This window comes from Channa argus, chromosome 22, assembly GCF_033026475.1.
Source record: "Channa argus isolate prfri chromosome 22, Channa argus male v1.0, whole genome shotgun sequence".
Taxonomy (NCBI): Eukaryota; Metazoa; Chordata; class Actinopteri; order Anabantiformes; family Channidae; genus Channa; species Channa argus.
Genome location: NC_090218.1, coordinates 1,127,533 through 1,153,162, shown reverse-complemented (window position 1 = coordinate 1,153,162; position 25,630 = coordinate 1,127,533). Strand labels below are relative to the sequence as shown.

At 37.8% G+C, this 25,630-nt stretch overlaps 4 protein-coding genes across 8 annotated transcripts; all 4 read left to right on the top strand.

The window, feature by feature from the left end:
- Nucleotides 1-298: 298 nt before the first annotated feature.
- On the top strand, nucleotides 299-5,702 carry si:rp71-1d10.8 (uncharacterized). The gene is made up of 4 exons (XM_067491374.1): nucleotides 299-585; nucleotides 1,129-2,628; nucleotides 4,764-4,856; nucleotides 5,096-5,702. The coding sequence occupies exon 2, from the start codon at nucleotides 1,135-1,137 to the stop codon at nucleotides 2,431-2,433; it is 1,299 nt and encodes a 432-aa protein (XP_067347475.1). The 5' UTR covers nucleotides 299-585; nucleotides 1,129-1,134; the 3' UTR covers nucleotides 2,434-2,628; nucleotides 4,764-4,856; nucleotides 5,096-5,702.
- A 2,600-nt stretch (nucleotides 5,703-8,302) lies between these two features.
- Nucleotides 8,303-11,828, top strand: cwc15 (CWC15 spliceosome associated protein homolog). 2 transcript variants are annotated; one of them, XM_067491377.1, is made up of 7 exons: nucleotides 8,303-8,426; nucleotides 9,443-9,587; nucleotides 9,744-9,856; nucleotides 9,992-10,089; nucleotides 10,188-10,298; nucleotides 11,234-11,364; nucleotides 11,476-11,828. In XM_067491377.1, exons 2-7 carry the CDS (start codon nucleotides 9,457-9,459, stop codon nucleotides 11,603-11,605), a joined length of 714 nt encoding a protein of 237 aa, XP_067347478.1. In that variant the 5' UTR covers nucleotides 8,303-8,426; nucleotides 9,443-9,456; the 3' UTR covers nucleotides 11,606-11,828. The 2 variants fall into 2 exon arrangements, with proteins under 2 accessions (XP_067347478.1, XP_067347479.1); XM_067491378.1 differs by having other exon boundaries at nucleotides 8,365-8,426; nucleotides 9,446-9,587.
- A 972-nt stretch (nucleotides 11,829-12,800) lies between these two features.
- Nucleotides 12,801-19,405, top strand: mtmr2 (myotubularin related protein 2). Of its 3 annotated transcripts, none has more exons than XM_067491370.1 (16): nucleotides 12,801-13,063; nucleotides 14,592-14,694; nucleotides 14,787-14,810; nucleotides 14,921-14,987; nucleotides 15,079-15,173; nucleotides 15,250-15,354; nucleotides 15,581-15,685; nucleotides 15,773-15,856; nucleotides 15,926-16,075; nucleotides 16,162-16,350; nucleotides 16,583-16,768; nucleotides 16,883-17,089; nucleotides 17,185-17,277; nucleotides 17,374-17,487; nucleotides 17,811-17,987; nucleotides 18,093-19,405. In XM_067491370.1, exons 1-16 carry the CDS (start codon nucleotides 12,984-12,986, stop codon nucleotides 18,255-18,257), a joined length of 1,944 nt encoding a protein of 647 aa, XP_067347471.1. In that variant the 5' UTR covers nucleotides 12,801-12,983; the 3' UTR covers nucleotides 18,258-19,405. The 3 variants fall into 3 exon arrangements, with proteins under 3 accessions (XP_067347471.1, XP_067347474.1, XP_067347472.1); XM_067491371.1 differs by having other exon boundaries at nucleotides 12,802-13,063; nucleotides 14,924-14,987; XM_067491373.1 differs by lacking the exons at nucleotides 17,185-17,277; nucleotides 17,374-17,487.
- Nucleotides 19,406-20,600: 1,195 nt separating this feature from the next.
- On the top strand, nucleotides 20,601-25,365 carry fam76b (family with sequence similarity 76 member B). 2 transcript variants are annotated; one of them, XM_067491366.1, is made up of 10 exons: nucleotides 20,601-21,119; nucleotides 22,000-22,064; nucleotides 22,159-22,213; nucleotides 22,363-22,518; nucleotides 22,612-22,796; nucleotides 22,939-22,989; nucleotides 23,085-23,162; nucleotides 23,338-23,470; nucleotides 23,576-23,677; nucleotides 24,211-25,365. In XM_067491366.1, exons 1-10 carry the CDS (start codon nucleotides 21,033-21,035, stop codon nucleotides 24,298-24,300), a joined length of 1,002 nt encoding a protein of 333 aa, XP_067347467.1. In that variant the 5' UTR covers nucleotides 20,601-21,032; the 3' UTR covers nucleotides 24,301-25,365. The 2 variants fall into 2 exon arrangements, with proteins under 2 accessions (XP_067347467.1, XP_067347466.1); XM_067491365.1 differs by having other exon boundaries at nucleotides 20,602-21,119; nucleotides 23,335-23,470.
- The last annotated feature ends 265 nt before the right edge of the window (nucleotides 25,366-25,630 follow it).

Genomic DNA, 25,630 nt, shown 5'->3' with positions numbered 1-25,630 from the left:
AACATATTTGTATATCCCTTCATAATAAATAATAATTCTTAAAAAATATAATATTAATAAATATTATGTATGTAATGCTGTGTTAACAAACAATAACATTTTAAAATGTTGTTATGGTTGTTTTTGCGTTTTATTTTGAATGTTCATATGATCTTTTTGTAGCTTTTAGTAGCTTTAATTTGAGCATATTTTAACATAGTGGTGCAATGTATTATTTAATCTGCAAGTAAATTTGAACCCTTATTTTGTAAAGGGAACCATGATACTTTATTTTGAAGAAACGCTCACTTTTTCCGGTTTTGTTCCGTTGTCTCCTGGCTCAAGAAACAGCGTTTTTCATGCTAGTCGGGGAAATAAACACATAATCCAAGCAACCTAATGAAAATATGACTGTTTTATGTAACCCACAGACATTTAGCAGCGATTGTATAATAAACACCGGCACTTGGTTCGTAGTTTTAGCGTAAAATAGATTTAAAACCACCAGGGTTCACATGTTAGTTGACAACAGTTACGGTTCTCGGCTTCTTAACCAACACAAGAAGAGGTGTCTCCTGTCCCTGGTAAAACTTAGCACGACGACCAGTAAGTAATAGCTGCGACTTTATCACTTTCTCTACCAATAAAGACAAGTTTGACTGTGGTAGAAACTAGATTAAGAAAGTTTACAAAGCTGTTCTGTGTGTGCTAAGTCAGCAGTTGTCTTTAATAAAAGATCAAGTTTAACACCTCTGAAGAATTAAGTTTGCTGAGTCAGTATTCCAGGTATTTTACATGTTGTCTGGATGATGATTATATGCAGCAAGTGCACATTTTCTGCTTTCATAAATAGAAAATACCTTATTGTTTAACTAGTTTAAGCATAGCAGTTTTTTTTAATCCAGTACAGGTTTGTATCTTCTAGGGTGACTACAACTAGCTCCATAATTGCAGCCAGACTTGCTTTTCTGTCTTCTTGAGTTGAGTAAAGGTGGACCTACAGAAAATGAGTCCATGTTTAGGTGCTTCAGGTGTGGCATATCAGATGCTAGTTTCAGCCATATGCATCCGCCATCCACTTGCCTTGATTTGTTGCTATCAAAAGTATTTAATGCCTTGCTGATATCTTAATTTTATGTGCCATGCTAGAAAAACATGCCGTCAAGAAATCATCTTGATAAAATTGGGAGGAAGAAGAAAAAGAAATGGACAGAGGAAGCCATGGAACAAGCACTAATCGAGGTGAAGTCTGGGAGGTGCACAGTGAGACAAGCTGCCAAGGAGTTTGGAGTCCCTAAATCATCACTGGGGGACAGAGTGAGTGGACGGGTGATACCGGGGAGTCGCAGTGGGCCAGCTCAGCTAATAACATCTGCTGACGAGGAGCTTTTAGTGGAGTTTTCCTTATACATGTCTAAGCATGGATTCCCACTTACTAAACAGCAGCTCGTGTCCTTTGCGTCATCCATTTATAAGCGGCAGCACCGGAGGGTGGCATTTTCCAAGCTAGGCCAGACTTGGTGGCTGAATTTTCGTAAACGACAAGAAAAAAATATTACCATTCAGCCAGCAGACAATGTTGTCCGTGGGAGGACAGTATGTGTCCGGAAGGAAGCAGTGGATCAGTTCTTTCATTTACTGAACACTGTTATGGATGCTCATGGGCTCAGAGACAAGCCTTACCAAATCTTCAACTGCAATGAAACAGGCTTTCAGTTGGGCAGGAAGAGGGTGCTTCTCCCTAAATCTCCCAGTCTGGGATACAAGCCAGTGCCAAGCTCAAGGGACCACATCTCCATACTGGCTTGCTTTAGCGCAGCTGGGGAGGACATTCCCCCATTTATAATCTACTCAAAGGCATATCCAGGGGGAGTATGCTACAAAACACAAGGACCACAAAATGCCCTGTATGGATGGTCAGAGTCAGGATGTATCAACTCAGACCTCTTTAAGAAGTGGTTCCTCAAACATTTTCTTGTGCATGTACGGAAGGAACGTCCACTGCTGCTGATTTTTGATGGTCACAAACTGTCTGTGAACCTTGAGGTGGTGGAAGCAGCTCGTAAAGAAGAAATCATTCTTCTTTGCCTTCCGCCTCATTGCTCTCACATCCTGCAGCCCCTTGATGCAGGCCTGTTTTTGCTCCTGAAGCAGCGTTTTACAGTTCTTGTAGGTGACGGCTGTGCCACTGACGCTCACTTTGCAGTAAGCAAAAAGGAGTTCTCAGGTGTATTTAGGGGAACATATCAAGTAGCAAAGGAAGAGGAGGGTATCAGGATTGTCAAGGAAGGCTTTAGGAAATGTGGCATCTACCCACTGAACCATTTCATTATCAATGAGAGCCATTTTATGCCATCACACCGCATGGGGCCAGTAGCTGGACCCTCTTTATCCACATCAGCACCAGGGCTGCATACTATAGGAGACCTGACAGCTGCTGGACCCTCCTCATAGCTTATTGCTACCAGAGACTATCATCAGCCCTCTGTACCTTTTGAGGACGCAGTTATTGACAGCATATTTCCCCAACATCTTAGAACAGTGTTCTATCATTTCAAATACAGGATGGATTAAATGTGAGTGTTGTGCACCACCATCTTTAACCTCAGTGCTGAGGGCTTTGTGGGTCAGCTAAAAAAAAATAAAGAGGTGTGTATTTACTAATTATTTATTTTTATTTCTTTATTGTATTTACTACTCGTTTTTGCTTTCTGATTTTTCTCGAGAAACCTCATTCAAAATCACTGTTTCTGGTGCTAGCTAACAGCCGTTCTTAACAGTATGTCACGTGGCTTTGAATATTTAGACAAGTAAAATCTTTTTTTGTGTGTGTGGTTTAATGACGTTAAACAGCTAATGAGCCTTAGATATTTGCAGGCTCTGTTGCATTTTGTAGTTATTCTTCCTTTAAACACAATGTAGTCTATTAATAAAGTATCATTATTACTTTATTATAGCGAGGGGGACAGTGGAAAGGATTTTGAATAAGACTATTGAATATAATCCTCTGTTGCATACTTCATTTTTTCAAAAAGACAGATAAAAGAAATAAAGAAGGAGCGATTGCACTGAGTTACTGAAACTAGTGAACAGAAACTAGCCCATACATGATTTTACAATTTTAATGTACATTGATCCAGTACAAATTATAGATAATAATTAAAAAAGTGGGATGCAAACTTTTGCATCAATATAATATTCATTCTTTTAGTATAACTTTTTTTATACACTCCTTGACCATTTTTGGTTAGTATATAAATCTAACCCTAAACTTAACCCTAAACCTATTCAGCTAGTACAAATGTTCTTTTAACATTGGAAATAACAAAAATGTTAGGGAGTTATAGCAAAATAATGAAAATTAAATTGATGACAAAGTGCATCCTTATACGTAATTCTATTTAAATGTGTAATGTTATTTACTTTCTCAGTAGAAGGGAGCCTACAGTATGACCTCAGGGAATATATCAAAAATATATATTTCTTTTTAATATTTAGTAGCAAAAATGTGTCCATACACTTAATAATTTACTAAAGGAGTTTGTGCTGGTGATGTAACATCAATGCAATCTCTACAGCAATCTACAAAACCCAGGCAGAGACCACTACTATGTGTATATATAATTACTGTGTAAACAGTCAATGAATGTTTCAGACCATGTTGTTTAAACATAATGTAGAGAACCCTTTGTTAGGCTTTATGTTTAATTATTCACTACCATTTTACAGATGTTGATTGGGACTTTTTACGCTCAAAGCAATGAAATTAAGGCTGGTAAAATATCTGTACAATTCAAACGCTATATAGATCCCTATATTAAAGTAACTCACACTTTCTAGCTGAAAAACACCTCCAGACGACATCACTTGGAGGAACCTTCAGTTCTGAGTAGGTTATCTCGTTCCTCGTACTATTGAGGTTGTAATCATAGTCAGTTTGCTTTTCCAAAGCTCCTTCAGATGAGATCATCTGAAATTCTAGTGATGAAAAACTCCTCTGGGTGATGTCATCTGGAGGTTTTTTTTTTTTTAGGAGAGTTGTTTAAAAGAATTAATGTACATTTACACCATAGTAAAGTAAAGCCATAAAAAGCAAGTTGAAATTTATCGGAGTTGCCTTTTAACTTAGAAACTTGTATATACTGAGTGGAAATACGATATGTTTTGTATTCAGATTAACCTATTATCAACTATGAGCACAGGTTAGTGTTTGAGTGTCTTTATGGATGTAGCAAAGCTGCTTCAGGGCTAAGTGAATCCTTATATACTGTATGTTTAAACCACAGCTGTTGATTTGTTTCTCATCCCTGAAATGTTATGTTTGAAAAGTAATTATTTAATTAAAGTAATTATTTATTAACACAATAGAGTCAGAGGACAGGATCCGTTTGATTTTCAGAACTATCACCGTATCTGTTTTCTTATACAAAAACCTTTTTATATGTTCAGTAATATTTGTTACTTTTTAAAAAAAAAAAATAATTTAAGCATTTATATTCCAAGTTATATTTGCATATGACATACTCAAAATTCTTCACTGCAGAGAAGGTCTCTCCATCCTGCAGAAGAAGAAGATATTATTAATGTGATGTATGACTATTATTTAAAAATATGACAAAACAATATAACCCGATATCTTTTATGTTGCCATCTAAACATATAACAGGAGTGATAACTTGTCACACAAGAGCCCATCAGTAGATCTGAGGACAACAGTTAACAGTATGCTTTACATGTACAGGAAAAATACCATGATTTGTCTTGCTCTTCCTCTTCCTTTTCAGATTTGTGGATCTAGCTGCCATCATTCTTCAGTGCAGTCTGCACCCTGGTGGTTTGAAACACCTGGTCACTGTTACCATCTACACATACTTTATGTCAGTATATTCATACCTGCTTGCATGACATATTTATTCATACATATAGTACGTATTCATATTTCAAGTGTGACTTACCTTTTGACATGCTGATATTTTCAAATATACTTAACCTAGATAAATAGTTTAAAGATGTAAAAGTTAATTCAATTTATTCTAGGTTTGTTAAACTAATCACAACTTTGACATATTGTATCTGCTTCCTGTCTTTCTATTATTTCTCTCCATATTCTCACCAGTGACTTCAGATCCGCCCTAACAACTCAACATCTGATACTCAACCCGTAAAACTGCATTCAGTACATGTATAACTCACTCCGAAGGTACAAATGATCTGAAGGTATTTTATCAAAAGAAAGCAACTATTTCTGTTGAATCTGAATTTGAAGCGTTCATATAAAACCTACAGAAGCTGGAACTAAATGAATGTATTTCCCAGTGATCACCAAAGTTTCATGTAAAATTAAATGCTGTACAAAAATATATAGTATCATTTTGAATAAATGTAATATTGTTTTCCAAATACACTGCATATTCACCAGTCACCCACACACGCATTTAGAGTGTCTTGAAATAGTATTATTACCCCTTTTCCACATTTTGTCACATTACAACCACAAACATAAATGTATTTTATTAGGATTTTATGTGATAGGCCAACACAAAGTGGTAGACAAATATGAAGCGAAAGAAAAATGATAAATCGTTTTTAAAGAAATTTCACAAATGATTATCTGAAAAGTGTGACTGTTGTGGCAAAATTCAACAATTACTGGTAACAGACACCTCAAGTGTAATCAATAAAGAAACTTCCACAACCAGGCTGTTACCTCCAGCTTTCTCTTTTTCTGGTAACTTTTACAACATATGTTAAGCATATAAGAACTTGGTGAAACCTTGAGATGACTCTGTGTGGGCAGTCAACCGTATAGTTGACCTAGTTCACCTCTACAGGCACTCCTTGGAACAAAAACATATATATATATCAAAACCACCAAGTGTCACAACATCTCTATAAAACATCTTGCACAAGCATAATGAGCAAATTCCATGAGTACAACTAAATCATAAGCATTGAAAGTATACATATGTGTTTTCCATCACAGTGACACTGTACAATCTATCATCCAAAATTGAAAAGAGTGTGTCACAAGTGGAAAAACCTACCAAGACATGGCCGTCCACCTAAACTGACAGGCCGGCTAAGGAGACCATTAATCAGAATAGCAGCCATGAAGCCCTTGGTAACTCTGGAGGAGCTGCAGAGATCCACTGCTCAGGTGGGTGAAAATGTCCATAGGACAAATATTAGTCATGCACGCCACAAATATGGCCTTTATGGAAGAGTAGCGAGAAGAAAGCCATTGTTGAAAGCCAAAAGAAGTCCCCAGAAGTCATGCTCAGTCATGCACAAAAAGGGTGCTCTGTTCAGATGAGACAGAAATTGAACGTTTTGGCCTAAATGCAAAATGCGTTGTGTGGCTGAAACCTAACACTGCACATCACTATGAGCGGAGGTTCACCTTCTAGGAGGACAGCGACTATAAACATACAGCTACAATGGAATGGTTTAGATCAAAGTATATTCATTTGCTAGAATGCCCCAGTCAAAGTCCAGACCTAAAATTGCTGATCACAGATGCTCTCCACACAAACTGACTGAGCTTGAGCTATTTTGCAATGGGCAAAAATGTCACAGATGTGTAAAGCTGGTAGAGACATACCCCCCCAAAAAACTTGCACCTGTTATTGCAATCCAAGGTGGTTTAACAAAGTATTGACTTGGGAGCTGAATACAAATGCATGCCACACTTTTTAGATATTTGAAAAAAAAGTTAAAACTTCAAACTTTAAATTTCTGTCCACTTCAAAATTATGTTCCACTGTGTGTTGGTCTATCACATGAAATCCCAATAAATGTGACAAAATGTGGAAAATTTCAGGGGCCATGAATAGTTTTGCAAGGCTCCGTATAGTGCTGTGCCCTGTCATACTCTGCATTTTGTCTCTATTCTCTTTGAGCTCCTGTTAACATTTTGACCTGCGCTGCTTTAATCTTTTACAATGAATCTTTCTAGGGATCTCCATGCACCAGTTAATGAGGTCAAAATCATTATGCATAGAAAATGAAAGCAATTTGTAATGAGCCCTTACTTTGCAGAGGCAATGAACATGAAGGGGGAATGTCCACTCGCCATATTTTGTTCTCACCTGTTCAAGCCAGCTATAAGTGCTGTCAGGACAGAATGATAACAAGCCTCTGCTGGATTTCTTCTAAAGACACTTCAATCTGAGACATCACCCGCTGTCATTTCCAATTCCTCCCCCCAGTTAGTCAGAAGTCATACATCTACATGCCGCTAAACAGGTTTATCATGTTGGTGGGTACGTGGGTCATAACAATTAGGAGTGCAGACAGATTACCTTATTTTAAAATGTTATGCTTCTAAAATTGTGAAATGATTTTCCAGAGAAATCATACTTTAAACTACTCAGATATTAATCTACTGCCTTATCAGAACTGCTCATGCCACAAGAATACATCCCACATAACTGGGTAGATAAACCCAAAACTATTTACATTGCTTGATATGTAAGAAAATCATTTATTGCATTTAGTAATTTAAAATACAACATTTTAACACATAATATAAAATGTTGTGTGAATCCCAGGAGAAATGTACCCCCTGGGTCCCCTCTTTAAACCTCAATCAACACCTTCAAAAAAAGTCTTAATCCTACAGTATGGAATCAAAACAAGATGTTGTTAAACTGACATATTGCATAACCTAAAGAACTGACTGAATTGTGGAATGGGAATAGAAGTAATGATGCAAAGCCCCCTGAGGGGTTGTTTTGTATTGTTAAAGTGCACACTGTAGATATTCAACTGTAACAATGTGAACAGAGGTGGTATAAGTACTATCTATCTATGCTTTTAATACAAAAGGCATGGCCAGGTACACGAAAAAAGGATTGCCAAGAGTATTCCAACTATACAACAAATACAAACATGTTGCGCAATTTGTGTGCTTGGTTTCAATTAACTTTAAACGTCTTGTGTTGTGTATTGAATCTGCATTGCACAGTGTGCCTGAAGCACTGTCAAACAGGGTGTACAATGCAGTCAGCATGACTTGTACATTTAAGGGAATCTGTTAATCATTTACTGATCGAGCAATACCTACCTACATGCACTACAATAATTAACTGTACACTTAAAGTACTATGTTCAACTAAACTTACATCACTAAACTCAAAATAACAAAATACTAGCTTTAGGCTGCCTGATAAAAAATAAAACAATTCAAATTACTTCATAAATGACTGCTTGCTCACTGTGTCTTCTGCACCCTGATCACGACAACATGCTTTGAGCATTAAAAAAAGTATTTAGATAATATTATCAAAAACAAAATGGCGCGTAAAAAGCGCTCCAAAATCACACATCGTTTGGAGGGTCTACTATCCGAGTGGATATGAACGCATCTTCACCCCATGCTCGCTTTTTCAGGATGTGACGTTTCTTGTTGCGTCGGATCTTCCTTTTTGTAGTGCGGTGGCCTTTTGGTAAGTGTTATTAATTTAAAATATAGTCTATAATGGCCATCGTTTAACAAATTGGGTTATTTCAATTAATATCACTTAAATTCTGACAGTTGTTTTGAGTTTTGTTAGCCAGTAGGACGTAGACCCTAAGTAGCATTGTTTTCCTTACCAACAGCTTTGTTAAATAGGGTTAGCATGCTAGCTCTTGTGGTTAGCTGGTGTTTTGTACCAACAGTGAATTTATTTGTTTCAAATTAGACAGACATCTTTCCTCAAAGATACGATAGCCGTACCTTCAGTGCTGTTGTTCTATATCGGATCAGCTAAAACGCTTAACGTACTGACAATGTTTGTTGGTGAAATACAGTTACACAATCTACTGGTTTGGCAGTAATAAGGGATATTATCCTCACCTGCAGACAATTTGAGCATGTTGAGTCTCCTCCATTTAAAACCCACAGAGGGAATACGAAAATATGTTATAATTATGAGGTAGGAAACTGCTTAATTCAAAAACGGTTAATTTGTACATGTTATTATGGAATTAGTTTAATTGAAGATTATGCAAATTGATAAATGTATTGAATAAATGTTTGCCCAAAAATGACAGCAAATTATAAAAGATGCCAGTTAATTTTCCACAGACCAAAGTAACATCTTTCAAACGTTTTGTCAAACTACTTAACCAAAATGCTGGTAAATTCATTTTAATGTGTGTCCAATAAAATACTTTTATTTGATAAACTACAAACAAATAGTGTTTGATATAATACAAAATAACAATCTAAAGGCTGATGTCTTGTGTCAGGACATGTAAAAGGCTTGTTTGACAGTGTACTTGGGTGTTGGTTGCACATTGATCCAAACATTACATGGCTTTCTCTTTGTTTGTTCTGACATTTACATTTAGTCATTTAGCAGATGCTCTTATCCAAAGCGACTTACAAGTGAGGTACAAGGCAAGCAAAAATCTAAGTCAAAGAGAAAACATCAAAGCAAAGTCCTATCCTATGTTCTTCTTTTATGTGTTGCAACAGCAGAGCCTTCGAAGATGACTACCGCTGCAAGACCAACATTTGAGCCAGCGAGAGGAGGGAGGGGTAAAGGAGAAGGTGATTTGAGTGCTCTGTCCAAACAGTATTCCAGTAGAGACCTTCCAGGTCACACCAAGATCAAGTACAGGTCAGCGCATCAAACAGGAATGGAGTTTAGTTTTGGGTTGTAATTTGTGTTGCCTGAATTGTAAACATCTATCTGCTTACTCTTAAGTTGGCTAAGTTCTGCAAGCTAAATTATTTTTTTCTCCTTTTTTCTGTCCAACCATACTCCTGACCTTAGGCAGCCTACACAAGATGCGCCTGAGGAGGTGCGTGCTCGTGACTTCCGCAGGGAGCTGGAGGAAAGGGAACGTGTAGCTGCACGTGAAAAGACCAGAGAGAGGGGACCAAGAGGTTGGTCTGTTATGCATTTATATGACTTAACAATTTAAATGCCTTAGTGTATATTTCTGAAGTCTCTAATTTTATAACATTTTTATACTGATGGAACAACTATGCAAAATACTACATTGATCCTGAATTTTCCAGAGCACACCACATCATCATCATCATCATCATCTTCAAAGAGGCCCAGGCTGGATCAGATCCCAGCAGCCAACCTTGATGCTGATGACCCTCTCACTGACGTAAGTGCTTACACTATAAAACTGTGGACACTTAGTGATTAACAGTTATAAGTCACACTGATTATGCTCAATTTTATTTATTTCTTCCTCTCCTTTAGGAAGATGAAGACGAGGACTCTGAGGAGGAGAGTGATGACGATGACACTGCAGCTCTTCTGGCAGAACTTGAAAAAATCAAAAAGGAGCGTGCTGAAGAGCAAGAACGCAAAGTAAAGTATAATTTTAGACTGATGTTTGTACCTGCTGTTTGGGCATTTTCTTCATAGTGACTTTTATTTCAGAGTGAAAACAAACCTCTACCTAATGATCTAAATTAATTAAAAATAAACATAAAATAAGTGATTGCATAATTATTCACCCCCTTTAAAGAAACTCACCTAAATCAGCACCTGATACTGTGTAGGAATGTAACAATGGACTGTGGTACGACATTCCACTATAAAAAAATGTCTTGATAGGTGGAAGTGAAGAATTGATTGAAATATCAAGTCAATTAAATTATGACTCCCCAAACTTATTGTTTATTTCTTATAGGACTACAGGACTCAATACCTTGACTAATGTTCTACAAACGCTGCAATGTTTGAATCATACACAGGTCTAAACTGCTACCTGGAATGATTGACATGGTGATTTCCCTAAAATAATAAGGAGGTGTATTTGTCTATCCATCCCCTCATTTTAAAACAGCACAAAGCAGTAAAATGAGTCCTTTTTTTTTTTTATCAACATAATATGTCATGCACATTCTAGTATGTTCATCAGAAATTAAAGATAATTTTTGATTAATTTATCAAAGGGGATGCCTACCTCTGCACTGCTATAATTTTCATTATTTCTCTATAAATAGTGAAATGTAGTTGTTTGAAAATAGATTTTGTAATTTACCCACCTAAGGTAGTTTTACAAAGAAGAATGTGGTATCCTACTTGCACATGGTCAATGCTGTAACTGCAGCCAGAGGTTCAAGATTTGAAGGTTGTAGTTTTTTTTTTTAATATTCAGATTACTTTGTAGAAACTTGCCCTTTTTCCTTTCTTTATTCAAGTTAACAATAATTCAGTACTGTCAAACTGATGTGTGAATTGTTTTTATAGGTGATATGGGATTTTGTCGAAGAAATTTTTTTATTTTTCAAACTTAGGAGCGGGAGCAAAAGGCAGAAGAGGAGAGGATTCGCATGGAGAACATCTTGAGTGGAAATCCATTGATTAATTTGGCAGGGCAGCAGCAACAGGTGACCCAGGGTCAGAATACATTCAGGGTCAAGAGAAGGTATCTCATGTTCTCAAACAAACATGTTCGCAAAATGAGAGTGTTATGCTTGTGAGGAAAATTGCCCTCACTCACCACTAATCATCATCTGTAAATTTGATATCTTTTTAGGTGGGATGATGATGTTGTGTTCAAAAACTGTGCCAAAGGAGTGGACGAGGCACGGAAGGAGAAACGCTTTGTCAATGACACGCTGCGCTCTGAGTTCCACAAGAAATTTATGGAGAAATATGTAAAGTGAAAGGACTTTGTGTGTCTGTTAATGTCATTGTTTATTTTGTTTTTATTTGACTTCTTTGGTCTCCAGCCTCAAGTTGAACTTTTTCCCATGAATGGTGGATTACATTCAAATACACTTTGTATTCAAATACATCTGTACAGTCAACAGGCCAACTGCTGTATATAAAGAAGTTGTTGGGTTACATCCTTTTAAATAAAGCTTATGAAAAGTTAAATGAACATAACTTTGATTCAATATTTTCTTTTTTCTTTTTTAAAGGATTTCACAAAAATTTGGAGACTTAGAAATTGACTGAAGGTCTTTGATGGATACCGTTATTTAGTAATTACCTGATTTATATGTTTCTCTGAATTGACCAAGTTTTAGCATTTTATATAAATCACAATCTGTTTGACTCAGTTTGATCTGCAGGGGTCTCTAATTACAGTGTCATTGATGTCCTGGTAATTTAGCCAAATCTTAGGACAATGTTATGTAATTTGACATCGAAATTTTTTTCTTTTTTTTTTTACATGATTCTAAATTGAATTAACCATAATAACATATGGAAGAGTATACTTTTTGAAATGTTTGTTAAAAAGCATTACCTGAACTCTGTCATTGCTGTGATCATTTGGCAGCAACCACAGCTTCAAGTCCTCATTGGCAGTTTATCCTGTCTTTACTATGGGTGATTGTATTTTTTTTTTAATTTCTGCTTTTCAAAAGGGATTTGGAGCACTGTAAAATGCTGAAAAAGACAAGGGATGTCAAAGAACAGCTTATTTCTTTTCTACCAATACACAGGAGTGGCAATTTGTGTAATCATTCTAATGATGTATGAGATGCCATAATTTTGGGATAGATATTTTAAACTTTTGAATGCTTACACTCAACAGTTTATACCAATTCAATGTGAATACGTTATAAGTGTTTAGTGCAGAATAAAGTACCATTAAAATATATAGCAGAAGTTTCGGTGATATGTCATTAATGTGACTTGTGTAAAGAGGCACGACGTAAATTTAGTTTTTTGCCCTTAATATTGTTATTTATCACTGTACTAATTTGTTACATGATATTTCCTAGGATATTTTTTGCCTACCTAAACAAATATTGCGGAATAAACAAAAGCGGAATACATGAACGTACGAGGAGCGAGAAGGCAACTGGTGGGCACGCGGCCGCTGGCGGCAGGGGGCGCCATCTTCAATAATCGCGTGTTTGTGACAAGGATTGGGAAGCTGCTGGGGGAAAAAAAATGGCAGCTTCCTTTTATTTGTCGGGATTTGCTCTACTCCTACAGGGGTTTTAAATACACGTCTCAGTAAATACCGGGAATTCCATCGCATACACAGGGTTTACTCTGCTGTTATCCAGACATTTTAACCAGGAGAACATGGAGAAGAGCGGGAGCATCGACAGTTTGGGCTCGAAGCGGACCTCGTCCCGACAGCCAAGTGTTGATTCATTGTCCAGGTAGCTAAACACACCACATAAGTTAGATTTTTAGTCTATATAGATCTTATAGGAGGTTAATTATATAGGTTTTATAACCAGAAGTAACATGTCTTACCCCAATAGAAACCTCTAACCCTTCAGGAGTGACCGTTAGGCCACAGAAAGGCATTTTATTCTTCTTTTCCTTTCGGCTGCTCCTTTTCAGGGGTCGCCATAGTAAAGCATCTGCTCCATCTAACCCTGTCCTCTCTATCCTGTTCTCTCACACCAACTAACTTCATGTGTTGTCTCACTACATCCATAAATCTCCTCTTTGGTCTTCCTCTAGACCTCCTACCAGGCATATCCAACCTCAGCATCCTTATACCGATATATTCACAGTCTCCTCTGAACATGTCCAAACCCCCTCAGTCTGGTCTCTCTGATTTTATCTCCAACACATCTAACATGAGCTGAACCTATGATTTACTCATTCCTGATCCTGTCCATCCTCATCACTCCCAAAGAGAACCTCAACATCTTAAGCTCTGCTACCTCCAGCTCTGCCTCCTGTCTTTTCTTCAGTGCCACTGTCTCTAAGCTGAACAACATCTCTGGTCTCACCACCGTCTTGAACACCTTTCCTTTCATTCTCGCTGATACTCTTTTTACCACACAACACACCTGACACGTTTCTCCACCCATTCCAACATGCTGCACACACCTCTTTACCTTTTTTCACAATCTCCATTGCTCTGAATTGTTGACCCAAAGTACTTAAAGTCCTGCACCTCCTTCACCTCTGCTCCCTGTAACCTCTCCGTTCCACCCAGGTCCCTCTCATTCACTCATTCATTGATTTAACATTAAAAAAAACGTTTATTTCATCATTGGGGCTACAGAAGATCATAAAATTGTTGAAAATGGTTATCACAATTTTCCTGAATTGAAAATACGTCTTCGGTTTCCGTGTTTTCTTTAAACAACTATCAAAGGCTTGAAAATGTCCCATTTGCAAACTTATTTTGAGAAGCTGTAAATAGAGTAGTGCCTGATTGCATTATTAGTTTATTTCAAAAAGTTTTCTTTTTCTTATTTCAAGTAGGCTAAGGGGAAAAAAACTTAAAGCACTTACACATCAAATAAGGAAAAGCTATTGTTGGATATGTAAGGCTGCAACTAGTAACAGTATCTAACACATATATCTATTTACCAAAAATGGGTCAAGAGGGTCCTGGCTATATGTCAAAGTTTCTCTGGGCAAGACACTGAACCCCTAACAGCCCATTTCCTATCCCAAGCTGTGGTGTGCCGGTCCAAGCCCGGTAGAAATTGGGGAGGGTTGCGTCAGGAAGGACATCCAGCGTAAAAACTGTGCCAAATCAACATGCCTAAAATGATCCGCTGTGGCGACCCTGAACTCCTGGGTCAAGTAATTTTTGTAAATTGCCCAGTTAATCCAATTGTTGTTTTAGCATTACTGCAAACAAAAAAAGAAAACACAAGTGAAATAAGACAATTAGCCATGGCTTTTCCTTTCATCATTAGTCACTTTATCTTTCCACAGTACGTCCACCTCTCGGTCTGACCGTTCTGCCCAGGTCAAGCCATCGTCTGCAATATCCTCTGATTCAGTGTCCACGTCTGCAGAATTTTCCCCAGAGTTGCGGGTTGGTAGGCTTTTTGTAATTCAATGAGGTACTGCAGCTTCAACTAATGACAAAAACTGAAGTATAACTCTCCTGTTTTCTGTGCCCTTCAGATGAAGCCCAAAACCCCTGCCAAGGTATGGCATTTCGTGAATAACAAGCTATCCAACATGTTTTAACCTTCACACATTTAAAAGGATAGATACTACCTCAAAATCATAAGTATTTTTTTATTTAATGCTTCAAGCAGGTGCTTAGAGATTCAGACAAAGAGGAACCACAGTTACTTCCAAATGAAACTGTACAAGATATGGGTAGGTTTTCTCAATGCTTGCAGTATTATTAAAGGCAATGCAGATTTTTGTTATATTTCACTAAGAATGTTTTTTTTGTTTTAATTTACAGCCCTAGATGTCACCTACTTCTGTCCTTTCATCGGAGCACTGAGGGGAACAGTGACAGTTACCAACTACAGACTTTTCTTCAAATGCATGGACAGGGTATAAACTGATTTTTGTTTTACTATGAATGCTTATTAAAATCCATGTGGTTTTGTTAATATTAATCACTTTCTAGGAGCCAACCTTTGTGCTGGATCTTCCTCTTGGGGTGGTGAGTCGTGTGGAAAAAATTGGAAGTGCATCAAGTCGAGGTGATGTGTCATATGGGCTAGTTTGCAAGGTGAGTACGCTGTGGAAATATTGTGAGATAGCACTTATTTTTTATGGCAATTCTGATGTTTAAAAATTACAGATACAATATGGAACAGGGTAGATCACGGGATAAACATTTTGTCATTAATCGTCATAGCCATGAAAAAGGCAATAACCTGTCTTTAAGCATGTATGGCCTTTACAGCAATGAAATGTAAATACTGGCCATAACTAATTTCTCTGTTGCTCTGTAGGATATGCGTAACCTGCGATTTGCACACAAACAGATGGAGGACACACTCAGGAAGTCAATTTTTGAAGTGCTGATGAAATTTGCTTTTCCTGTTTCCAATGGGCTGGTGAGTGGTCCCCCAGCCATAATGTCTCTCACACTGTAGCTCCATACTGCCAACCAACTGATATTTTTTGTTTCCCACTCTCCATAGCAAATCTTTGCCTTTGAATATGGTCAGGTTTTTCCTGAAAATGGATGGAAGGTGTATGACGCTGTCTCGGAGTACAAAAGACAGGTATTATAGATGACCCCATCTGCTAAGCTAAGTGTTAAAGGCTTATTACATTATTTTATTTCTTTCAAGGGTATACCCAATGAAAGCTGGAGGATAACAAAAGTAAATGATCATTACGACCTGTGCGACACTTACCCATCAACTCTTGCTGTGCCTGTCAACATACCAGATGAAGAGCTCAAAAGGGTAGCTGCCTTCCGAGCAAAGGGAAGAATACCTGTAAGTGGCCACTCTTCAACACCAGCGTAATAATTTACTGTGCAGCTGGTTTATCAGACTAATATTCTCTCGTACTCTGTGTGTAGGTGTTGTCATGGATCCATCCAGAGAGCCAGGCAACAGTGACACGCTGCAGTCAGCCAATGGTTGGGGTGAATGGGAAACGCAGCAAAGAGGATGAGAAATATCTCCAGGCGATCATGGATGCTAATGCTCAGTCGCATAAACTCTTCATTTTTGATGCCAGGCCCAGTGTCAATGCTGCTGCTAACAAAGTTTGTATTATATATTTATATTCATAATTTATATCTATAATTTATATGTATTTATAGGATAGCCATAATTCTATTTTATGGAAATTTTGTGTCCCTTTCTGCTGTACACAGAGGTCAGAGATTACAGACGGTTGCAGTGAACACAAACGAGCTGGTTAGATTTAGATTTTGCTTATCTGTACCAAATGGATCCTTAGTAAATCGTTTCCTGTTGTCTACTTGTTTTCTTCAGATGAAAGGGGGAGGTTATGAAAGTGAGGATGCTTATCAGAATGCTGAACTGGTGTTCTTAGATATTCACAATATCCACGTAATGAGGGAGTCACTCCGCAAGCTGAAAGATGTGGTCTACCCTAATATCGAGGACTCCCACTGGCTCTCTAATCTGGAGTCCACTCATTGGCTTGAGCACATCAAGGTAAGCATAAAGATGCGTCGCTGTAAATATTACCTACGAGACAACTGAGCTTAAAAAACTAAGATGATTCAGGCTCTTTACCAAGTGTTTGTATGTATTTTGGTGTGTTTGTAGCTGATCCTAGCAGGAGCTCTGCGGATTGCAGACAAGGTGGAGTCTGGGAAAACATCAGTGGTGGTGCACTGCAGTGATGGATGGGACCGTACAGCCCAGCTCACCTCCTTGGCTATGCTCATGCTTGATGGTTACTACCGCACAATTCGCGGCTTTGAAGTGCTGCTTGAGAAAGAGTGGCTGAGCTTTGGTCACCGCTTCCAGCTGGTAAAACATTTTTCATACATGTTTTAGAAATTCCGGCATATGATCAGGTTGCCTTTCCAGTTGCATTACCACGTCTTATCATTTGTTGCTTTTAGCGTATCGGTCACGGTGATAAAAACCACACAGATGCAGACCGTTCACCTGTTTTCATTCAGTTTATTGACTGTGTATGGCAGCTGACTCGCCAGGTAAGTAATAATAGACACCGAAATATGGAAAAAGTCTTCAAAATAATTAACTCATTAATAATTTCAAAAATAATAATGAAGCTGTTTCTGTGACAGTTTCCCGCAGCCTTCGAGTTTAACGAATACTTCCTGGTAACAATTCTGGAACACCTGTACAGCTGCCTGTTTGGCACATTCCTGTGTAACAGCGAACAGCAGAGGTTGAAAGAAGTAAGAGCATTTTGTCTCTCTAAGCCTTTAGAGAATGTAGATTCTGTTGCAAAATTTGATTATTGAATGTAAAATATTGGATAGAGAGTGACCTAAAACACTGTTGTTGGTCAGGAAGTTTGTTTAATATTCATTGTCATGACAACTTTTATGAGCGTGTGTTAGGGAACAGGTCAGGTTGGTCCATAGTGGTGGCACACTCAGTCACAGCAGCTCTGGACTAACCCTCCATCTGATCATCTGACGCCATTTCCTTGTACACCTTTTATGTATTTTGACAAAATAAAGTACTTTAAAACTTTAATTTTACTTTTATTTTACAGGAGATTCCCAAGAGGACCGTATCTTTGTGGTCTTACATTAATAGTCAGATGGAGGAGTTTACCAATCCTTTGTATGTGAACTACTCCAATCACGTGCTATTCCCTGTTGTCAGTTTACGCCACCTGGAGCTTTGGGTTGGCTACTACATTCGCTGGAACCCTCGCATGAGACCTCAGGTATGCCAAAAACCGGTGTTTTTTATGGGTTAATTGAAAGTTTCAAATCCAGAGTTTTTGAAGGACAGTTGACTCCACTCCATAAATACTCCTTTCTTCTGCTAGGAACCTGTTCACCAACGCTACAAGGAGCTGTTAGCAAAGCGCGCTGAACTGCAGAAAAGAGTGGACGAATTACAGCGAGAGATGACCAATCGGTCAGCTTCGTCATCCTCTGAGCGGCCAGGGTCCCCTACGCGATCTATCACCCCAGTGCAGACTTTTGTTTGACATGGTTTCACAGGCTGAGTTCCTTTTGTAAGGAAGTGACATGAAGTAGTAATCAATAGGCCATGCTTGTTGTCATGAAGGACCTGTGTGCCAAGCTGCCAATTTGGTTGACACATTGAGTTAATACACTATTAACTACACCAAAAGACTGATTAGGCAGATTACTGTATATGCACCTCTCACAGGTCACATAAAGTCTGTTTGCAACAGAAAAGTATCTGTCTTAGAAAACCTGATTACAGCCATATTGTACTCTCCCCCCAGGTTTGAGAGGGACAGTTTAGCAGATCAGCCTACCTACAATCAGTGTTTATTGTTTTGAAGGACACTAAAAAAAATACTCTGGTTAAGATTTATGCCTTATACTCATCATTAGAACATTCCTTTCATTCCTCTACACTGCAAGGATTTGGTAGATATTTGATGTACAATATCTTAAGATGTATGATGCTGCAAATATGTTTAAGTTGAAACACTAGTTCTGATATCAGCTAAATGGCTTGGGATTTGTTATGTATTCATTTTAAAATGCAGCTATAAAGGGCTATAATGTTAGCTTCTTCTAATATAAAAATAATCTTGTACTGCATTAAAGAAGTTGGTTGGTTGTCTTCAAAAGTCAGTGCTTTTAGATTGTTGTGACCAAATATCTGTTTTATAAATATGTAATGTGTCCTACAACACTCCTCTCATTATAATTTAAATATCATAAGCTTAATTTTCCGAACTAGTCAGTAATATTTATTTTCCTTTAGACTAGTATTTGTGTCTCATAAATACATTGTCTTGCAAATATTATTTAGTGATTACAGATGTTCCCATGCACTATTAATAAGCTGCACATAATATGCAATAGTTAGTCCCAGGCGATGGTTATTTACTCTTTATGTTTGTGTGAACACTGGTTTTAAACTACAAATCTGCTAGTGTTTTTGTAATAGGGAGCGGAACATATAACATTTTAATAATTTGATTTGGGTGTTGTTGTTTTTTTAGTTGGATGAATATCTGTGCCTTGCTCAATGATTGGGAGAATAATTATAAAAAATGTGCACAGTTTTTAATGGCTGAAGTTAGACAGTAAATATTAATTTAGCATTTGTACTGCATATTTGAAAAGTTGCAGAAAATAAATGACTCAACTTGAATGATTTAGCATTTATTGTGATGTGACCACAACACTCTTAATTTCCTGGTTTTAGCTGTTTCAAATTATAGCAACCCCACTGCAATGCCTTTTAAAACATTGACATGGTCATATTCATTTGTTTAATTCTCACACCTAAATATTGGAAATTAACAAGAAAGTTTTTCTTGAATTAGTAAAAAGTGTATAGGTGGAAATACTATTTGCATACACTGGTCAGCCACAACATAAAAACCACTTCAGGTGAAGAAAGATTGATTTGTTATGTTAATTAATAAGCTAATGGTTGGCTAAAGGTCAGGGATGTTTTCTCCATTTCCACCCACTTTTTGAGCACTTCTGTTTTTTTTTGCAAAACTAACCAGGCCAAAAAGAAAATAATGAACAACTCCAATAACCTAATGCAAATTAATACTGTTGATATGATAGTGTACATAATATCCTATATATTCTTTTTAACACGCTATTTTGGTGGGAAAGGCCAAATTGGTTGAAAATCTCAACCACTTATAGAAAATGTTCTATATTATTTTGATTACTTTGAAACAAATAATGAATTAAAAGTACTATTATCCATCATAGCATAATTTATTGACATGCAACAACATAGCCGATGTAAGAGTCTCCCTAATAATTTCTTTCAGATTCTAGAGTCCTTTGATTATTGTATCTCTATGGCCAAATACTCCATATTGGCTGGTGCTGCAAATGGATCTTTTGACATGTGCTCAATGCTCAATGGCATAGTCTTTGGCTCTGGAACACTGAGGAAAGTAAGGACTCCTGCAGAACAAATGATAAACACTACCCCAGTTCTGCAGCTAGAAAATAATATTCAGCTAGTTGAGCACTGAAGCGTTATTGTAGATTTACAATCTTTGGTTTGAATGATAAGAGTTACAGGAAACTAATAATCATTCAATAATTATTCATAAAATAAATTACATGACAGTCCAAGTGGAATACTGTTGCCCACATAATTTATATGTCTTTTTCAGTTAATATACTGAGAAAGCTAATATAAACCGCATCCATGGTTAAAACTATAAAACAGTGTTAAGGCAATATCATGATAGAGCTGTGTTGAAAAACTCCGGCTATGTGATTGGCTCCGAGCATTTCAAACCGTGAATCCCGCGGATGGACGTTGTGTCGCGATAGGTTTCCATTCTTCTTCGGGAACCGTCGGGCTCTTCCGGTTACATGACGACGACGGCATTGATACAAAAAAGAGAGAAGGAAAACAGGAAAACACCTTTCGTGGCGAGAACAGTGGAAACTTAACATAAATACCAAGATCTGTATCATTCGGTCACTCATGTGCTGCTATAACTTGCGATCAAGCTGAAGTTCGTGTGATCAGATAACGTTGGAGCATCTAAAGATCATAGATTTTTGGAGTTTATTGTTCCTCGTCTGCTCCCTCCAAGCTAACGCTAAGCCATTTCTGTTGCTCTACGCTAACTAGCCGTGCTAGCTAACATTAGCTAGCCCTGGATGCCAACACTGTGTCTTGTTAGTTCTCGGTTTACAAACGGATAAAAAAAATAAACAGTGCCGTTAATCCGTTCAGTTTGAAGTTGGGCTCTTCCAACCTCTCCTAGCTCGGTGACATTAGTTGAGCAGGTATGGCAACGTCGGCTTTGTACGCCTGTACGAAGTGTAACCAGCGGTATCCCTTCGAGGAGCTGTCGCAGGGCCAGCAGCTGTGCAAGGTTTGGGAATGTGTATGTTTGATCGTGGACGACTGTAAACAAAACACACAAACATGTTCTTACAGTGTGTGTATATGTGTGTGATTGTTTATTCAATTTAAATGTTTTTGTCGGCAGGCAGCAAGTTAGCCATGCTTAGGTTATGTAACAACCTATATATTAAACGTTCACTCAGTAACTCATGCTGATTGCTATGATAAATTCCACGTTCATGCTATAGTATTATCAGCTGAGGGTTTTCCACCAGGCATTGAACTAAACTTGTTTTTAGGAACTGCCATTAATGTAAATTAAGTATTGCCCTACTTGTTGAACTTAACCATTAGGATGCATTATCGCACTGTGCAGGTGAAGAACTGAATATCTTTATGTAAGAGAAAAGTCTTGTACTTTAGTAATAGAGGGAAATCTTAGAGCTTTGATCTTCTAACTACTATTCTGTTGCCACTTTTATTTTCTTCACTGTCAGAATGCACAGACCCCTATTTTCTGTGAAATCTAGGAGAACCAGCACAATGGACTAGGTTAAACCTGCAAATATCACTCCAGCTCCTTACGAAAGTTTTGCCCTCAGTATGTAAAGACATTTTCCTCAAATGATTAACATGGTTCAGCTCCCAATTTTATGGGAATAATGCTTTCACGTTTGCCCTGCCCTGTTATGAAATTGCAAACTATAAAAAAGCAACACCCATGACAGTTGTCTTTACTTCTTGTATACACCAAGATGTTTGTATTTACACAGCCACTAAAACATTAAGCTAATATACACAATTCGTGAAACTGAAACTATTTGATTTGTCCATAGGATATCACGTAATACAGTTTGTCATGTTTTGGACATAAACATTTATGCACACGTATTTGTTTTGCTCCACAGGAGTGTCGCATCGCACACCCAATAGTGAAGTGCACATACTGCAGATCTGAGTTTCAGCAGGAAAGGTGAGAAATGCATGTAATGATTATATCCATGGAGCATTTGTTTATGCTAATATAGAACGCATTTGCATTTATATAATTTGTGTCTTCTGTACAGTAAAACTAATACAATTTGCAAGAAGTGTGCCCAGAATGTCAAACAGTTTGGAACAGTGAGTAACAAGTTTCTCCTTTGTGTTTCCCCCCCAACACCTTTACCTCCAGTTGTATTTGCTGATTCTCTCTGCACTCAGCATACATTTGTCAAATGTAACATTATGTGTAAAAACACATTAACATTGTCTTTTGTTTGCTTTTACAGCCCAAACCCTGTCAGTACTGTAACATCATTGCAGCTTTTATTGGGACAAAGTGCCAGCGTTGTACTAACTCAGAGAAGAAATATGGACCTCCACAGACCTGTGAACAGTGCAAACAGCAATGCGCCTTTGATCGCAAAGAGGAAGGCAGGAGAAAGGTATAAGCCTGGCACATGCTGTACCCAGTCTAATTGAGCAATGCATGTATAATAATGAGCCTCACCTGCTTCTGATTTCTACCTGTCTTGCAGGTGGATGGGAAACTGCTGTGCTGGCTCTGCACTCTGTCCTACCGCCGTGTCCTGCAGAAGACCAAGGAGCAGAGGAAGGGCTTTGGCTCCTCCAACTCATCGTCCCTGAATGAGAAAGATCACCACTCCAGACCCCATCATCATCACCACCACCACCAACACAGACACAGCAGTTCTCACCACAAGTATGTCCTCTGTTGTGTCACTTATCTTAGTTTCGTCCCACAGCTGCTCAGCCGAATTGTTAAATTTTAACATAAAATAGTGGAGAGGGTTTTGCATCTGTTGTATGCTGTTATTTGAGTTAAATCCGTCCATCTTTCACAGATTGAGTGGGAGCTTGAGTCCTGAACAGGAACAGGGACTGTGGAAGCCAAGGTAAAACTTTCCTTCTTATGTGACTTACAAGAAGGAGCTGAGTAAATGTTGTAATCAAACTTGGCTTGTACATTGCTGTTTGGTTTTCTTTGCAGCCATAAATCATCTTCAATACAGAAGGAGACCCCAAAGAAGAAGCCAAAACTGGAGATGAAGCCATCCAATGGAGACAGGTGTGATAATTGTAATTTTTCAAGAAAACATTAAGTACAAGTCAGACTTTACCTAAATCAAGGGTTACATAAAAATTGTTATTTCTCTTTGGCATAATCCTGCCTATGTTATTCTCCCCCATGTTGAATCCCCATTTCAGTATAAACCCCCTGCTTTTTTTCCTCCCATCAGTAGTTCCATCGCCCAGTCCATGGACTCTGGAGGAACAGACAACTTCATTCTCATCAGTCAGCTGAAAGAGGAAGTAATGTCACTGAAGAGACTTTTGCAGCAAAGGGATCAGACCATCCTGGAGAAAGACAGGAAGGTATGTTATCATCCTCATCAGACCTCTAGAACTAATGAGTCAAATTGGTATTGCTGTTAGTTGTATGTATTTGTTCAAGTTACTGAATATATAACTCTTCTCTAGCTCACAGAGCTCAAAGCGGACTTTCAGTACCAGGAATCCAATATGAGGGTAAAGATGAACCAAATGGAGAAAGCGCACAAAGAGGCTATGGAGCAACAGCAGGTAGGAAACTGTATAAAACCTATAGTAAGGGCTATGCTAATATTATAATTATTTATGTACAACTTTTAATTTGCCAAACAAATACTGACATACCAATCATTTACCCACATTCGTTTAATCTTGTGTCCTTAATTTCCCCCCTTTAAAGACCCAGTTTAAGTAACCTTAGGCAGATGGTAGTCCAAACTAAATATTATAATATTCATATTTTGCTGTTTAAAGTACAACTTGACAATAAACTATGACACCCCAATCTTTTTGTTTTTGGTCACTAATTATTGAGAGAAACAATTATCATTACGGGTGTCTTCTAAAATTTATCGGTATCACGAAATTTGGCAATTGAAGGTAGCTCATGCTTTGTTTAAAAAATATTTAGCATAGGATGAATGTGTTAGCATTTTGAAACTTTCCTGGTAATTATAGGTAAAATGCACATTGTACTTTGTTATTTTATAGCTGTGTCTACTGGGCTTTTACAAACCCCATCTATGTATGTACTGTCTAACACAAATGTTAATTTATTCCCAAAGGCCAAGAACAGGGAGTTGATGAAACAAGTGGCTGCCCTCTCAAAAGGAAAAAAGTTTGACCGGACAGGAAGTTCACTGCTGCTGCCCTAACAATAGGAAAGCGGGTAACTACACAGAGCGACTTTGTTGTTGCAACACTGTGAAGGTCTCCCTCCTGGTGTTTCCCTATTGCCATCAACATCAATTACATTTGGACTGGTAAAATCAGAGACCATGTTGTACATGGGAATCAGTTGTTGAATCAAAGAAACTCTTTCTCTAAATGTCAACATATTTTAGATATTTTTTCATTTTATGACAACTTTTCCACTGGATCATATGATGTGACTCTAGATGGAGTGGAGGATGGAGTCCTCGTTTTTAACACTGCCGGGCCAAAACAAAAAGCATGGTCTGCAAATGTGGAGAGCATTTTGTTGACTCAGTGTATCCACTTAAGTTTTATGGATGTCATGCAATTTATTTATTCAATTGTATTTCTTAGCTTTTTTTATTTCCTCACAACATACTAAGAGAATATCCCACATTTTGGGATTTTCTTCAATAGCATTTAGTTATATTTTTCTAAATTGGTGTGATTGGATGACAAGTTCTCTTTAATGGAGACACTGCGCAACTTTACAATGTATGCAAACGGATGGCCGCTGAGCTGCTGCTCAACAGTGCAGAACTCTCTCAGTGACAGTGCAGAACTCTCTCAGTGACAATTCATAACAACAACCAATGAAAGGCTATCTGACACCTTTTGGCTATCCTCTTTCTCACTGTGTGACAGCTGTAGTGCTTTGCTGTTTCTCTTTAGTGGAACAGTTGTAATTGCGCACGGTTTTACTGCCAGATACTGGATGGCATTGTGGTCAGACTTCTACCCCACCAACCACCCACCCTACTTTAATTAGTTTTTTAAGAATCACTTGTAAATGTATTACCGGGGTCCGCCATTGTATTTAAAAACTTGCTTGTATCTGTTTTAGTGAATACAGTATGTGTATGGTAAGGCCAGTTGAAATTAACATGTCTGTAGAAGAAGCTTTTAAAAGAACACACCTTTCACCGTGCATTACTGGGCTGGTTTCATACTGTGGCATCCAGGATCACTTTTGTACTTTTTCCAAACCAAGTGTTTTAAAACTATTAAAACTGGCTAAACTCTAACTGCATATATGTTTTTATTGAACATACACCTGTTGAACTTTTTAACTGAAATTTTAGATGTTTGGAACATCTGTGGTTATGATATAAATTTAACTAGTGAGAGGGGTAGAACACATTTTTACAACTGAAGTATTATCACTATTTATTGTTAGCGCTTACTTCACTTGTAAAAACAGTGCCGGAATATTCACTTGGTGTGAATTTGGTAAATCAGATTAAGTGAATGATACTGAAACCCTATAGATCAAGGTAAACTGTAGTGGGT